Source organism: Trichosurus vulpecula, chromosome 2 (assembly GCF_011100635.1).
Source record: "Trichosurus vulpecula isolate mTriVul1 chromosome 2, mTriVul1.pri, whole genome shotgun sequence".
In the NCBI taxonomy this organism is placed as follows: domain Eukaryota; kingdom Metazoa; phylum Chordata; class Mammalia; order Diprotodontia; family Phalangeridae; genus Trichosurus; species Trichosurus vulpecula.
Window position 1 is genome coordinate 17,869,852 of NC_050574.1, and position 15,764 is coordinate 17,885,615.

The 15,764-nt window shown below is 49.6% G+C and overlaps 1 protein-coding gene across 1 annotated transcript in view; it reads left to right on the plus strand.

Annotated features, from left to right (window-relative positions):
- The window catches only part of MTOR (mechanistic target of rapamycin kinase), a 111,148-nt gene that overhangs the window by 81,951 nt on the left and 13,433 nt on the right, over positions 1 to 15,764 (plus strand). Inside the window, exons 38-50 of the mRNA XM_036743117.1 lie at positions 454 to 571; positions 4,298 to 4,504; positions 5,071 to 5,171; positions 5,932 to 6,028; positions 6,545 to 6,643; positions 6,966 to 7,088; positions 7,264 to 7,446; positions 10,789 to 10,923; positions 11,349 to 11,523; positions 13,152 to 13,287; positions 13,996 to 14,143; positions 15,219 to 15,341; positions 15,578 to 15,660. Coding sequence (XP_036599012.1) covers positions 454 to 571; positions 4,298 to 4,504; positions 5,071 to 5,171; positions 5,932 to 6,028; positions 6,545 to 6,643; positions 6,966 to 7,088; positions 7,264 to 7,446; positions 10,789 to 10,923; positions 11,349 to 11,523; positions 13,152 to 13,287; positions 13,996 to 14,143; positions 15,219 to 15,341; positions 15,578 to 15,660 — 1,728 coding nt within the window. The remainder of the gene's footprint in view (positions 1 to 453; positions 572 to 4,297; positions 4,505 to 5,070; positions 5,172 to 5,931; positions 6,029 to 6,544; positions 6,644 to 6,965; positions 7,089 to 7,263; positions 7,447 to 10,788; positions 10,924 to 11,348; positions 11,524 to 13,151; positions 13,288 to 13,995; positions 14,144 to 15,218; positions 15,342 to 15,577; positions 15,661 to 15,764) is intronic.

A 15,764-nucleotide genomic window follows, 5' to 3' on the forward strand; every position in this document is an offset into this window, starting at 1 on the left:
GGAAAAGAAGGGTGACTGCAGACGTGGTTTCTCTAAGACCCTGTTAGCAGGAAAGCTTCTTCTGTATGACAGGTTCTCATCAGTTTCTAGGCATCTTGTGTTCTCTTTGAAGGTGACGGAGAGGGAAGGGATCATTGACCTAAAGCCCCCTCCCCAAGCCCCTGTTTCACCCCCATGTTTTCTAGACATCCCGTCAGCTCTGGTAATTCCAGCCAGCCAAGCTAGAGCCTGGAGGCCTCGGTTCTAGTTCTAGGCCATGTCACCAATTGCGTGGCCTCTGGCAAGTCCCTGGACCTCTGGGCTTATTTCTTCTAAAAAGTGGGAGGTGACCCTGCTGGTTTATGCATTGCCAGAAGGACCTCAGCCCTTTAGAGAAAAAACCTGCCCCATTGCTGAGCCTGGGCCTCTTGTCCTGACAAAGGAATCCTTTGTGGTGTGTCTTGGCTTGGGTAGGTGCTTCTTGAAGCTGGGCGAATGGCAGCTGAATCTCCAGGGCATTAATGAGAGCACCATCCCCAAGGTCCTGCAGTACTATAGCGCCTCCACAGAGCACGACCGCAGCTGGTACAAGGTAACACATGGGCAGCATAGGCCCTGGGGAGAGGGGGCCCCAGAGGTGCCTTTATGTGCCCTTGGGGGCCTATGACGGCCTGCCTTCTGCATCTACTGCAGAGCTGGCCAAGGGGACTCCTGACCACAGGTCACCATGTTACTAATGTCACAAGAGATGACTGGCCTTCTTGCATTCAGTTTGCTCCCCGGGGTCACTCGAGCTAGATCGTATGTGGGTGGCAGGAAGGACCTAGCTGGGGGAGGAAGAGAGCAGTCATTTTTGGCTGCCTGTTCTCCTCTTGGGATCCAGAGTGAACCCTGAGGACCTCAGCTTCCTGTAGTCCAACTCTTCTCTTCCCCAATCTTGGATTTTTCGGTCCTACCTTGTGCTCCACCCTGGAAGTTAATATTCTCTGTTTATGTTGGAAGATTCTGAAAAGCATCCTGTTAGGTCACAGGAAACGTCTCAAAAAAAACAAATAACAAGATGTAGGAAACATGAAAGATGTTATTCAGTAACGAGAGCTGGTTCTCGGCAGTGTGTTTAGCAAGACACCAATTTCTTCTTTAGGAATCTCTTTAGGCTGAGCCGTCTCATCGCAGGCTTTGTGATGCTGGGAGCAGATCTGACGAGCATTTTGTAGACTTTTGAAGTGGCAGCGAAATGCTGACGAAATGCACTTAGCGCATTTATTTCCCCATCCTTAACATGAGGAAGAGTATACCTTGGAGTTAGGATGGCCTGGGCTCATGTCACCTCCACCGTATCCTGGCTGGGTGACCCTAGGCAAGTCACCAACCTCTCAGTTCTCTTAAGACAGTACGGTGCTGACCAGCATTGCTTTAGGCAGTTCCCTCATCTGGGAAATTCCTCATTCCCTGTACGTACACGCTTCATGTTAGTGCTTTGTGGCCTGGTGGATTTAGAGTCAAGCCCCAGCTTTGCCTCTGATTAGCAAGATACCTCATTTCCCCTCAAAGGGCCCATATTTCCTCATGTAAAATGCGGGGGTTGGAATAGGTGGCCTCTGAGATCCCTTCTGGGTCTAAAATCTAGGAGAATAACACTCTTTGTTCAAAACATGCTTGGTTGAGCTGGTCAGAGGACATGAACAGTTCTCAAAAGGATTCCACGTTGTTTGCAACTACATGAAAGAAAGCCCAAATCACTAGTAATAGGAGAAATGCAAATCAGAACAACCCTAAGGTTTCCTCTCATACCCAGAAAATGGGCAAAGATGAAAGAAGCTGGGAGTAGTCAGTGTAGGAGGCATTGTGGAAAGATGGGCACACTCTTGCTTTGTTGATGGATTGAATCCAGGTACTCTGGAAAGTAGTTTGGAATTTTGGAAGTAAAATTTGACCCAGAGATTCTGGTACTAGATATAAAATACAAGGAAATTGGTGACAAAGAGACAGGCCCCATATACACCTAAATATTTATAAAAGCATTTTGGGGAATAGCAAAGATGTAGAAATAAAACAGGTGCTCCTCAGTGGGGTTGTGGTGTAGGAATGTAACGATTAGATAATAACTGTGCCAGATAAGAAATAGTGAATGTCACGAATACAGAGAAGCGCAGGAAGATGTAAAACGACGGGGGCAGATTCAAATAAGCGAGGGGTGCTTCAGAGTCATTGAAAATCCTGCTGGCCCAACTTTGACATGCCAGGCTGAGCACAGATAGGCATCTCCACGCCTTTCTATGGGGCTGCGTGGGACATGGGAGAATCACGAGCTCCACAGGCACAAGTCCCCCCGACATGACCTTGAGAGGTGGGGCCCCTGCTGCCTCCCCCATAAGGTGAGAGGATTGCACTAGCTGCCCTCCAAGGTCCCCTCTGCAGCTCTAGATCCAGGATTCTGTGACCGGGCCATCTGCACTTTCTCTGGCCTAGGGCACAGCCAGTAAGGAAGGTGCCACCACCAGAACAAATCAGCAGCTCCGCCATTGCTGAGGGTCTTTGGTGCTGGCTAAGCACCAGCGAGAAAGCCTAAGAAAAACTGAAATCAAGGGTAGGGTTCACTGGCGGCTTTCTTGGTTCCAGGTACATCTTTAATTCAGCACAGGCACAGTGCAGCCTCCCACACCATCTGCATCCATAGCATTGTACGGTAATGGAGAAGCACATGTTCAGTTACCAAAGAAATTCAGTTCACTAGCTGTTTATTAAGCAGCTACTGCACGCAAGCAGTACAGCTTTATGCATGCAGCCCAAAGACTCTGAGATGAGTATGACTCAGGAGGTGACAGGGGGTGCGCCCAGATAACTGAAATACTAAGTAAAATGTTCTAGAGGCACTCTTGTCATGGGTCAGAGCATGGGCGGCTTGGAAGAGGCAGAGGCCACTTCCGGCCGTGGGCGGCAGAAAAGGGCACACCAGGCCTAGGCCTCGGACATTAGAAAAAAGTTCCAGCAGGTAGAAGGAGAGATGGAAAGATTTATTTAGAATGGGAACTGCAAGCGCAAAGAAGTGTTGGTAGGACCAGGTGGGATATGTTCAAGAAACAGTGAGTAGTGAAAGGAAGACTAAATTATATTGACCATCCTGGAGTCAAGCAAGAAAATGTGAGCAGTTTAAGGAAGATTTTTAGCCAGGGAGAAAATAAAGGTTGGTCAGTTCCATAATAAAGTAGATTGTTTTGAGCCTCGGGATCTAGTCCTGGCTAAACAATGGTCCATGCGGAAAAGCCTCGGATTCTTAGGGGCCTGCAGCCTCACTATGAGTCGTCACTGTGACATGGCGGTCAAAAGAATCGGTGCCTTTCATTGTGTCCAAAGTGTGGGGGAAGGTGGTCCTGTTGGACTCTGTGACTCTGGAGCCGCCTGCATTCCTCATTGTTTTTGGAGTAATATGTTATAGAGACAGAAGTAACAACCCTACAGTAGACTAGGATGGTCAAGGACTGGGTACCGTGCCATATGAGGTTTGGTTGGAGGACCCAGATATATTTAGCCTGGAAAAACAAAGACTTAGGAGTCGTAGAATTCAGAGTTAGAAGGACCTTCTTGGGTGGCCAACTCAGCCAGCCCATATCCAACAGGACTCCCCACTCACATGCCACACTAACCTCTTCTGGAACACCCACCGCCCCTCAAGGCAGCTTATCCTGCTCTTAGAGTGCTTGAGGTGCTTGGCAGTCTAAGTCAGCCTCTTTGTAACTCACCCATGGCTCCTGGTCTTGCCCTCTGAGGCAGGACCCTTCTCCCAGGGAGTCTTTCCCACACCTGAAAACAGCTGTTGAGCCCCACCGCCCCCTTCTCCAGATTCCTATCCCCAATCCTATGACATGGACCAGGGCCCTTCAGCATCCTAGGTGCCCTCCTGTGGACTCTCTCCTCCTTACCAACATGCTGCTTAACTCGGGCAGCCAGATGTGGAGGGCTCTGACCAGGCCAGAGTGTGGAGGAGCTCTCTCTCACCTCTTTATCTGTGGGAATGCCGCCTGCCTTAAACAAGCAGTCTAGAGCAGTGGGTAGGAGAACAGGCAGGCTTGTTCGAAGGCCAAGTTCAGAGCATGGAGGAGGAGCTGCAGAAAGGCCTGTGAACCGTGGAAGCCATCGAGAAGCTGGAGCTGGCTCACTGTCCAGGGCATTACAGAAGGGATGCTGGATTAGGCACTGATGAGACAAGGTAGCACCAAGGTCCCTCTCAATTCTGGGACCTTGATCCTTGATCCAGCATTGCCTCCAACCGTCCCACGTGGGCTCTGTACCTATGTCCAATCTCTCCTCACCACAGGCCTGGCACGCCTGGGCAGTCATGAACTTTGAAGCCGTGTTACACTACAAGCACCAGAACCAGGCCCGAGATGAGAAGAAGAAGCTCCGTCACGCCAGCGGGGCCAGTGTCACAAGCGCCCACACAGAGGGCAGCAACAGCGAGAGTGAGGCTGAGAGTGCAGACAACAGCCCCGTCCCCTCACCTGTGCAGAAAAAGGTCACTGAGGTGCGTCTGGGTGGGTGTCATGGAAGAGGATAGGCCCTTTTCCCAGCCTGTGCAGAAAAAGGTCACCAAGGTACACACACATGTGTATATGCATGTGTGTGTGTGTGTGTGTGTGTGTGTGCGCGCGCGCGTGCGTGCCCACACGCATGCTAGGACAGCCCCCTCTCCTCACTTGTACAGAAATAGGTCCCAGAGCATGTTGGTGATTTGAGAGCTGGGCATCAATCAGAATGTATATGTGGGAGGGGTTACTGCATGGCAGGGGCTGCTGGCTGAGGCCCAGCCCCAGAGCTGAAAAACAAACTCCTCCAACTCCATCCTGAGTGAATGAGCATATTGTCTGACTGCACCTGCACGTGTGGGTGGGCGCGTGTCTGCAGTTCCACTCAGATAATGTGGTCTGGCGTGACTCATGCTCTTGCTCCTCTGCCTCTCCTGATCTCACTTCAGACCACACTGGCAGACCCTCAGAACAACGTGCCCTAAGTTTCACCCCCTCTCCAGCCTCCCACTTGTGGGGGATTTCTCTTAGCCTGAATGTAGCTAACACCCATGTGTTCCAGCAGGATCTGTCCAAAACGCTCCTGATGTACACGGTGCCGGCTGTGCAGGGCTTCTTCCGCTCCATCTCTCTGTCCCGGGGCAACAACCTTCAGGACACCCTCAGGTACCTGGCAATCAGAAGAGAATGTAAAGCCCTGACTGGCCCAGAGAACGGCAGCCGCTGAGCGTGTCACCCGCTTCACCCCCTCGCTGCTCACTGTCAAAGGATTTGTGCATGCAGTCTCCCTCCCACAGCGTTTGAACACATAGAGTTGACCCACGATATGTAGTCTCCTGTGTGTCCTCATGCAAAAGTGAAGGGAGGAGCCTTGGAGCACACCCCAGACACCCTGGGCAGATGAGCAGCGCGGACCCAGGAGGAGTGACAGTGCTTCTGAAACCCCTTCCTCTGGGCCCCTGAGCTGTTGAGAGCACTGTGTAACAGGAGAAAGCTAGTCCAGGGGCTGCAGATGATCAGGACGACTTCTGCCTCTTATCTGGGAGCCACAGCAAGCTAGTTCTCCTGTTGTCTCCATGCCCTCCTTGGAGCTATCACACAGGAAGGTCCGCTGGCTGATTTATCCCTGGGCTCATCTCTCACAGATCCCTGTGTCTCAGAGGGGGCCACCTGCTTAGGTCTCGGGGATGATCCTTGGGTAATGGGTTTGTCATGTTTCTCATTGGTGTTTAATCAGCAGCCATCATTGCCCTTCATTTGGCATGGACTTCTTATTCTGTCCATGGAGAAATGAGGGCATGGGGCCTGTTGCCCTCCTGGAGCAGTCCAACAGTCTGTGCTGTGCATCAGGAGGCTCCCCTCCTCTCGATATCCGTGGCAGGAGAGGGGTAGGTATGCCCCTCATCGTCTCATTTTCCTTCTCCAGAGTCCTCACCTTATGGTTTGACTATGGGCACTGGCCAGATGTAAATGAAGCTCTCGTGGAAGGGGTGAAGGCGATCCAGATTGATACCTGGTTACAGGTGAGACTGGGCTGATTTCTGTCTCCTCCGAGCTGGCATCAAGCCTCACACAGGAGCCAGTAGCCCATCTGCCCTTCAGGGAAGGAAACAGAAAGTCTTTGACTGCTAGACTCTGGTCCTGAGTTTTAGGCCATGCTTTCATAGGTACCTATTAGAGCAGGGAAAATGCTGGCTTGTTTCCCAGGATTTCTTTGGGGATCCATGACTTTGTAGATGGGGTCACTCTCCCCACCAGTGTACCTTGTACCAGTGCCTGTCCTTGTGTGTTTGCTGTGGCTGCACAGCTCCTCACCCTGTGCCTGAGCTAGTCATGAACCTCATGCCATCCAGCAAGTCTGGCCCTCCAGCCGCTGCTGTTGCCTACCTCCACCGAGCGTTCGGTGTGATAGGCACAGCCTCCAGCAGCCCAGGGCTGCCTTTACACCACAGTGAGGCACGTCAGAAGCGAACTACAGTCACTGCTCCCCACCCAGAGCAGTAACTTAGAATTACTTCTGTATCTCCTGTGAATCCTAGGTCATCCCGCAGCTCATCGCAAGAATCGATACTCCCCGGCCCTTGGTGGGACGCCTCATTCACCAGCTTCTCACAGACATCGGTCGGTACCATCCCCAGGTATGCTGGGGCTTCAGGCGTGTCTTTTTTCATACACCCCACTCTTGGTTGCCCAAGAGTCTTATTTAGGCTAATTTTGCCTTGGGAGGAGGGGCTTGGGGCAGTCGTGGGGGGGATGGTCACTCCTGCTCCAGCCAAGAGCTTCCCTCTCTGGGGACATTTGATATCCCCTAAAAGTTTATTGTCCATCTTCCCAACTATCGAAATAACTCTTAATAGCTTAGCTGAACTCGCTCAGTACCATCCTCTTTCTTCACCCACGTAAGCCATGTTGGCCACACCTTGGACACATGCACCCACTTTCTCTCTCAATTTGTTTCAGGCTCTGATTTACCCACTGACTGTGGCCTCTAAGTCCACCACCACGGCCCGCCACAATGCAGCCAACAAAATTCTGAAGAACATGTGTGAGCACAGCAATACCCTGGTCCAGCAGGCCATGATGGTGAGTCTTAAGCAGCTCCTCAGAACCAGCTCACTCACCTGGCACCTGAGTAGCCGCCGCAGCATCTCCCGTCTCCTCAGAAAAAGACCAAGTGTGCCCTCTAGTGTCCAAAAAGAGAATCTCTCCTGTTCCACCCAATGAAGTGCCTGGACTCACTTATCCTTGCTGTTTCCAGGTGAGTGAGGAGCTGATCCGAGTGGCCATCCTCTGGCACGAGATGTGGCATGAAGGTCTGGAGGAAGCTTCTCGTTTGTACTTCGGGGAGAGGAACGTGAAAGGGATGTTTGAGGTGCTCGAACCCCTGCATGCGATGATGGAAAGGGGACCCCAGACTCTGAAAGAAACCTCCTTCAATCAGGTAGGGACAAGAGGGCATGAAATGAGCAAACCTGAGACCCTAATGAGACCCCCTTACCATCCTCCCTCACCTAGGATGCCTATTTGATCAACATGCCCCTGGGCAAAGGCCACTAAGAATGTAGAACCATAAGAAAGGTGGAAGGAAGACAGCTGCAACACTGGCCTTGGATCTACCCCATGGGGGTCCTGGGGATCACATGGGACCTGTCGTGAAATCCTAGTGTGTAACATCACTTCTTGTCCAGCCTCATCTTCAGAGGGAGGGGCTTGGACAAGCTGGTCCCTTCCAAACTCAGGACGCCACCTTCCCCAGACTCTCACAGCAAAGGCTCTTACAAGGCCTTTGAGGTTGGGTTGTGCATCTGACAATCTTTAGGTGATTGCCTCATCAGCAGTCCTGGTCAGAATTCATCGGTGCCTTAGCTAGGAAGGAGCTCCACAGGCTCTCTTGACAGTTCTCCTGATGGTTCACATTTCTCTAGTGTTTTATGGTTTGCCTAAGGCCAACCTCACAACCATCCTATGAAGTAGGTGATACATGGAAATACAAGGCCCCCAAAACTGTAAGACTAAAAATAAGGCGTATTGCTAAGTCACAAAACTGAGCAACCACATAAATCATTATAATCTCCAGGAAAAAACAAAGGAAGATAAAATATTAACAAGGTGAAACCATGACAAACATAGAGGAAATTGAGATCATTATCAGAAGATGCTTTAGGCCAGTAAAACTGCCGGTTCAGAGGAAGTGTATCTCTGCAAAAATAAAAACTACCCAAGCTTACAGGAAGTAGAAATCACAAAGACAACCATGAGTTCAAAAAGGAATTGAAGAAGTTATGGAGGAATTGACAACGCAGGGGGGAACAGGCCAATTGGATTGACAAGTGAGTTCTACCAGACGTTTAAAGAGCAATTGTTATCTGTCCTACAAAAGTTATTGGCCAACACAGAGCTAGCAGTCCTCTACCAGATTCATTATATGAAACAAATGTGGTCCTGATTCCCAAGCCAGGAAGACAGAAAGCGTAGAACTGTACTCCCTGATGAATATTAATGTCCCCAAAATGTAAATAAAGTCCTTACAAGAAAGCGATTAACTGTGGTTATGTTGGATCCATACCAGGAATGGTGTGGTGTAAAGTTAGAAAAACTGTCAGCATCATTTCTCTTAAAAACAACAAAAACCACATGGTTATTTCAGCAGATGCAGGAAAAGCCTTTGACTAAATGCTTTAAAGAAAGAAAACAAGCTATAGGCATAAAGGGCCCTTTCTCATGTACCATCAAAAGTATTCCTCTAAAAGCAAGAAGTAGCATTCTTTGTGATGGAGAAACACTAGAAAACATCCCAGTAGAAACCTAAGGAAAGCAAAGTTGCTCCTTCTCTCCACTTGGCCCAGTTCTAGATGTGCTTTCTATACCAATATTACACAGCAGACTGCCAAAAAGCAGCTAAATCCTTACTACTTGCAGATGACATGAAGCTGTTGGGAAACTCAGAGAATCGGTGAAAATTCTGGTAGAAGTGATGACTAGATTCAAAAGGTGGCAGGTAACAAAGTACAGCTACATTAAACAGTAGCATTATATATACTGTATTAACAAAAAACCAAGACAAAATGAGAATAAGAGAATTGCTGTTCAGAATAACTACAGAATGTATAAAATATCTGAAAGTTAGCCTACCAAGACATGTGCACAAGATCACTACAACGCAATCTTTACAGAATAAAGACGTACTAAATAATTGGAGAGATAATGGGGGCTCATGGTGCCAGGACAATGCTATCCAAATCCTTCTACCTCAAATTGTCAAGGGGATGCTCTGTGAAATTAAGCAAAAGAGTAGCAAAAATTCATTTGAAAGAAAAAGGTCTGGAAAGTACAGAGGAAGGAGCACACCAAACCCTGCCATGAAGTAGCAGTCATCAGAACTTTTAACCAGTGCCAAATGGTTCCAAAAAACAGAAAAGTCCCAGGAATAGAAAGAGATAAACGAAAACCAAACAGAAGCCCATTGTTGACAGACTCAAGAGCATAAATAACTTCTGAAAAGACTTCTTTTTTAATAAAGGAATAAATTAATTACTGGTAAAACTGGAAAACAGTTTGGCAAAAAGTAGCATATATGCCAACAAACCTCATGTGGGATACATGATGTGGCTGCAGAAAGTCACGTCTTGATAAAATTAGAGGGAAATAGAGAATGTGTTTCTCACAAGGTGGGGGGTGTCGCGATCCTGAACAACAAAAATAGACTCTATTTTTACATAAAATTAGGATTTTATATCAACAGCAGGAAAGGTAGAATATGACCAAAAACGGTCTGTTGGGGAAGAGTATTAGCACAGAGGGTAATGATGTTCCAGAGCAGCTTCTGGATTCAGCTCCTGTCTCTGACACAACCTTTGTGACTCGCATAGGCCCCGGGCCTTGTTTCCTCACCAGTGAAATGGGGAGTTTGTTTGGTCTGATGGCTCCTTGCAGAGCCACAATCTGATGAAAACAGAAAACACTAAAAGCCATTTGTCAGTAGATAAATGATCAAAGGATATGAATAGATTTCAAAAAGAAAATTAAAAGTCACTATTTGAAAACTGCTTCAAATGACAGTGAGTCAACAAGCATTTGTTAGGCACCTGTTATGTGCCAGGAACTGTATTAGGAATGTGGATAAAAAGTAAGATCATCCCTGTCTTCAGGGAGCTTATGTTCTACCAGGGGATAAGAAACATTTGCAGAATGGTCCACAACGCCGGGGTGGGGAGTAGGGGGCGGCCACTTCAGGGGGTGACCCTTGAGCTTAACCTCTAAGGGAGCTGGGGTGCCAGCCAGAAGGTGGGTGTCCTGGACAGAAGGCAGCAAGTCCAGTTGGCCAGAGCCAGCACACCCCAGCTCTAGTTGGGGGTTAAGGCAGGGGAGTGATGGGTGATTGGCTTGAAAGGATATGGGAGCCGGCTCACTAAGAGCTCCACGTGCCCACACAGTATGGCCTGTTTTCTGTGCTCAAGGCAGCAGGAGCCACGGGTACTCTTCAGAGCCCCTGAAAATTGTCTCTGTTATGAGGATGAGTGATGCAAGGAAAGGGGGACCAGGCTTTTGGCGACATTTGGTGAGAAATGAGGAGCCTGAGACCCAGAGAGACTCAGTGATTTGCCTGGATTTGGAGTTAGGCTGTTGAATCTAAAGTGCCCTCTAGGACACCCCACCTCCCGGTAAACAAGCCTTCTCATGCTTCACGGCAGAATTGCTTCTGCATTTCTGGGGCTCTGGCCATGAGTTGCCTTAGAAAGCACCCCAGCTTGAAACTAGCTTCTTTCTCCTTCTTTCTTCCCAGGCCTATGGCCGAGACTTGATGGAGGCCCAGGAGTGGTGCCGAAAGTACATGAAGTCAGGAAACGTCAAGGACCTGACCCAGGCGTGGGACCTCTACTATCATGTGTTTAGACGGATCTCAAAGCAGCTGCCTCAGGTAGGGACCTTCAGAGCCCCTGAGGGCCATATCCCTGTCCCTGCCACCATCTTTGTGGACCTGGGAATACCCTGGGGCATCAGAAAGGAAGAAAAAGCATTTATGAAGCCAAAGCGTTTACTAGATGCCAAGCCCTGTGCTTGGGCTTGTGTCCATGAAAAATACAGGCGGCATTCATTGCTGCCAATGCCGACAGCTGTATCTGCATTCTTCTCAGGCAGCAGAAAATGACTTATTTTTTTTGGAGGGGGGAAGGCAGGGCAATTGGGGTTAAGTGACTTACCCAGGGTCACACAGCTAGTAAGTGTGTCAGGTGTCTGAGGCTGGATTTGAACTCTGGTCCTCCTGACTCCCGGGCCGGAGCTGTACTTACTGTGCCACCTAGCTGTCCCCAGAAAATGACATCTTGTGCTGCTTTTTCCCAGCTCACCTCTTTGGAGCTGCAGTATGTCTCACCCAAACTGCTGATGTGCCGGGACCTGGAATTAGCGGTGCCAGGCACCTATGACCCCAACCAGCCCGTCATCCGAATTCAGTCCATAGCACCTTCTCTCCAGGTCATTACATCCAAGCAGAGGCCCAGGAAGTTGACATTAATGGGTAAGAATCCCCATCAACTGGTCGTGCCCTGCCCCAGAGCTTCTGCTCTCCTTGAGGCCTCCTTGTGGGGTCTCCAGGGCTCTTAGGGCAGGAGAGTACCAGCCCTGCCAGGGCTTGCCAAGATGGAGTGACTAATGGGAGGACGAGGCCAGAGAGGCTCTCCTCAGGCTAGCCCAAGCGGCTCTCAGGAGCTGTTTGCTCCCTGCTTCAAAGCACAGGGGTCTCGATCAGCGCCTCGGGAGGCATCCACAGAGACCAGACACCGGGTCCTGTCTGGGCTATGTTAGAGGGCCAGGAAGGTTGATGTCAGGATGGTCTTCTCTTGACTCCCGTCTCTCTATTTCTGACTCCTTATTGATCCTGGAACCTGAGTCCTCCAACCCACCCAGCTCAGTAGCAGTGGGCGGTAAATCCTAGCAACGCAGGAGCAAGGTCCAGGCACTGGGCACATGCAGTGATGGGGCGGGCGTGGGGGTGGTGGAGCGAGACTGATAGCATCAGGGGAAGGGCTGGGTACACGTGGGCAAGGAAAAAGGAGGCCTCAGACACTGGCAAAGGCATCTGTTTATTAAGCACTTGCTGTGTGCAGAACGCTGTGCTGAGCCTCAGAGAACTATAGAACAAATGCTGGGAGCAGCCTGAGGGAACAGGGAGGGCTTCCTGGAGGTTTTGGAAAGAAGGTGAGTCTATGAGATGCTCTAGGTCATGGCCAGAGCCACTCAGGGCTGTTTCCTTTTAGTGGGGAGTTGGGTTGCAAGATTAATTTAAACTATGGTGTGAAGGTTATAACATTTGTACAATGAACTTGATTCACCAAATGGACTCTGACCTTCCCTCTGGACATCGCTAGAGGCTCGCACCCTCCAGAATAGGGCAGAGAGCTTCCCTCTGTGTCCAGAAGAGCTGCTCGAGTCCTGCTTCTGCCACACCCCGAGACTGTAACTCTGGGCACAGGCCCACTCACTGCCCCTGGAATTGTCGTTCAGTCGTTTTCAGTTGTATCCAGCTCTTTGTGACCCTGTTGGAGGTCTTCTTGGGGTAGTTCACCATCTCCTTCTCCAGCTCGTTTTACAGAGGAAGAGACTGAGGCAAACAGGGTGAAGTGACTTGCTCCTGACTCTAGGCCCAGCACTCTACCCACTGTGCCACCTCCCTGTCCCCCTGGAGTTTACTATGCCAGTTACATCACAGGGTTACTCCAAAAAAAAGATGGAAAAACAGAGTAGATTTTTACCTGTCTGAGACAGCTTAGGTGTGATCATGCCTGAAGGCATGGGGCTTCTCACCCTGTTGTTCTAGGTCATCAGAGATGGCTGTGCCTTCATTATGCAGGTGAATGACCAGCTCCCAAATATGATCCCTTCTAATGGTCCATGGGTTGGCCTCTAACAATATGAGTCTCTTTATCTCTTTTTAAAATTTCTGGTATCAATTTATATCTAATAAAAAAATTTTGACTCAACATTCTTTCATTGGAATGTCATCAAAACCAGTGGGCTTCTCATTCATGCTAGGGAATTAAATTGGGGCGGGGGGGGGGGGTGGTCAACGATCTAGGAGAGCCTTTGCCCTCCTAGAATGGCCTGAAAAGCCCTCACCTGAATTCTCATCTCCCCCTTTGCTTCCAGGCAGCAATGGGCATGAGTTTGTGTTTCTTCTGAAAGGCCATGAGGACCTAAGGCAGGATGAGAGAGTCATGCAGCTCTTTGGCCTCGTCAACACATTGCTGGCCAATGATCCAACATCCCTTCGGAAAAATCTCAGGTATGCGAGGCCAGTGGAAATGTGGGGGGAAGGTCAGTTGCCATCTAGAGTGCTCCCACAAGATGATCTGTGGTGCCACAGCTTCTTTGAGAATTAAGTGGTAAAGCTGTGTACCCGGCAGAAAGGTCATGGGAAGCCGAGATATCAAGTCTGGTAATTTTCTGAAAGATTTTAATGTACTAGATTTTTGTTATTAAGTTATCCTCACTCTCCTTTGGAGTTTCCACAGTGGAACAGTGTTGTGATTAATTTAGAACAGTGGTTTTGAAACAGGACCACAAAATCATAAATAAGGTTCTCAGGTAACCACATATTGACATCATCCATGTTCTGTTGTATTTCTATTTGCTTTGTTAAATGTTTCTCTGCATTTTAACCTGGTTTGGGTGTTGCGCAGTGTGGTGGACCATATATTTGACACCTCTGCCCTGAAGAACAGCAAATTTGATAGCACCCAGACCTTGAGAGACTCCCAGAGACTCCCTCTGGAGCCCAAGTTCAGTGTCACTCTCCTTCCAGTTAAGGATACAGACAGAACCTAATGGCCTTGAAGATGGGCCACGCCTACCCAGCCAGGTCTAGTCATTGAGGCCAGAGTGCACCAATGTGAGCCCCGCTGGGGGGATGAACTTGTTTAAGGAAGATGTGTTTAGGCTGCTCACATTGTGTCCTCTGTTGATAAATACGCGTTGGCTCCGTCCCCTCCAGCATCCAGAGATATGCTGTCATTCCTTTATCCACCAACTCAGGCCTGATTGGCTGGGTTCCCCACTGTGACACGCTGCATGCACTCATCCGAGACTACCGGGAGAAGAAGAAGATCCTTCTCAACATTGAGCATCGAATCATGTTACGAGTAAGAGACAGATGATAGTCAGGCACACCCACCCCACTTCTAAGCCCAGAAGTCAAGGTGGGGGTGGGGGGTGACTTTGGTTCTCTTTTTCTAGAAATCCTGAGGATGTGGGGGGTGGGGGCAGGAGAATAGCAGGTGCCTTTCCTCGAGGCTTGGAACTTTGGCCAGGCACAGCTTGGGTGGCCCTGGTTGGGAGTAGAGGGCATCCTTTCCTTTCTGGATACAGATTTCTCTAGGTAGTACTAGGTGGCTCTGGGGGGCCTTCCTGTCTCTAGTTCACTCTGAGGTTATTATTATGGCATAAATGTCCAATTAATATTTTAAACCTAAACCATCTTCCTTAATGGAGAGCCAGAAGGACCTAGAAATGGGGCAACTATTACATGTGAGACACTGGAGGCTTCCTTTTATTATTGGGGCCAACCTGCAATTTCATAAATGTGGGGAGCTCCTTGTAAGCACCTCTCTCCACCAAAGCAGACTGGCACCATCTCTGCTGCTTATGTCGGGCACTGAGAGGTTGGGTGATTTACCCAGAGTTGCACGGACTTAAAGCCAGGTCTTCCTGCTCTCTGTCTACCATGTCACACTGCTCTCAGTCTGGAAGATACAAGATTTTAAAAAGGCATGGTCCTTGTCCTCCTGGGGCTCACAGTCTAGCACACCTCAGACTCCAACCCAGGCTAGGCTGTGAGAGGGCCCTTGGAGGACCAAGGTGCTGTAGGAAGGCAGCCTGAAGGGGAGCTCTCCCTGCTAAAGGAGATGGGCTCTAATTAGCCCCAGGGAGGCGGGCAGAGCTACTGAGCAGACACAGCTGTGGGTGACTGTCTTAGCATTAGAGATGGCTCGTCAGCACCATAGCCTCTACCAGTAACCAGGAGGTCTCAGACTGCAGGCGAGGTCCTCGTTTTTGACACCATTTCTGTGGTGATTCCTTAAGCTAGTAGTCCACCAGGCTTGGTGACCTCACAGTTTCTCATTTCACTGGGCCCTTATCCAAGTCATCACCCTGTCCCCTTGGGGCACTGTGGCAGAAATGCCCACCCTTCACTGAGTGGGGTGTGTCTTTTTTTAGATGGCTCCAGATTATGACCACTTGACTCTGATGCAGAAGGTGGAAGTGTTTGAGCATGCTGTCAATAACACTGCCGGGGATGATCTGGCCAAACTGCTCTGGCTGAAGAGCCCCAGCTCCGAGGTACCTCAGGCTGCTGCTGCCGCATGCTCACCTGGCCATCCCCAGATGGAGTCATTGACCGGGGCTCACTTGTAGTCAGCAGTCCCGGGAATGCACGTATAAGCCTTGTGATGTCTCAGCGGTTTGAACTTGCTTTGTCTTTCTTGGCACTGCACTGGTTGTAGCCTTCCTAAGGCCAGTCTGGGTCACACACACACTCTCTCTCTCTCTCTCTCTCTCCCTGTGCTGTATTCTAGGTGTGGTTTGACCGAAGAACCAATTATACCCGTTCTTTAGCAGTCATGTCGATGGTTGGGTATATTTTGGGCCTGGGAGACAGGTGAGTGACTTTCATTCTCCGTCCTTCCAGTCATCTTTTTTCCCTTGCAGATTTAACCATCTAACCATCACATTTGGCCTTTTGGTTAGATTTGGTGGCTGGTT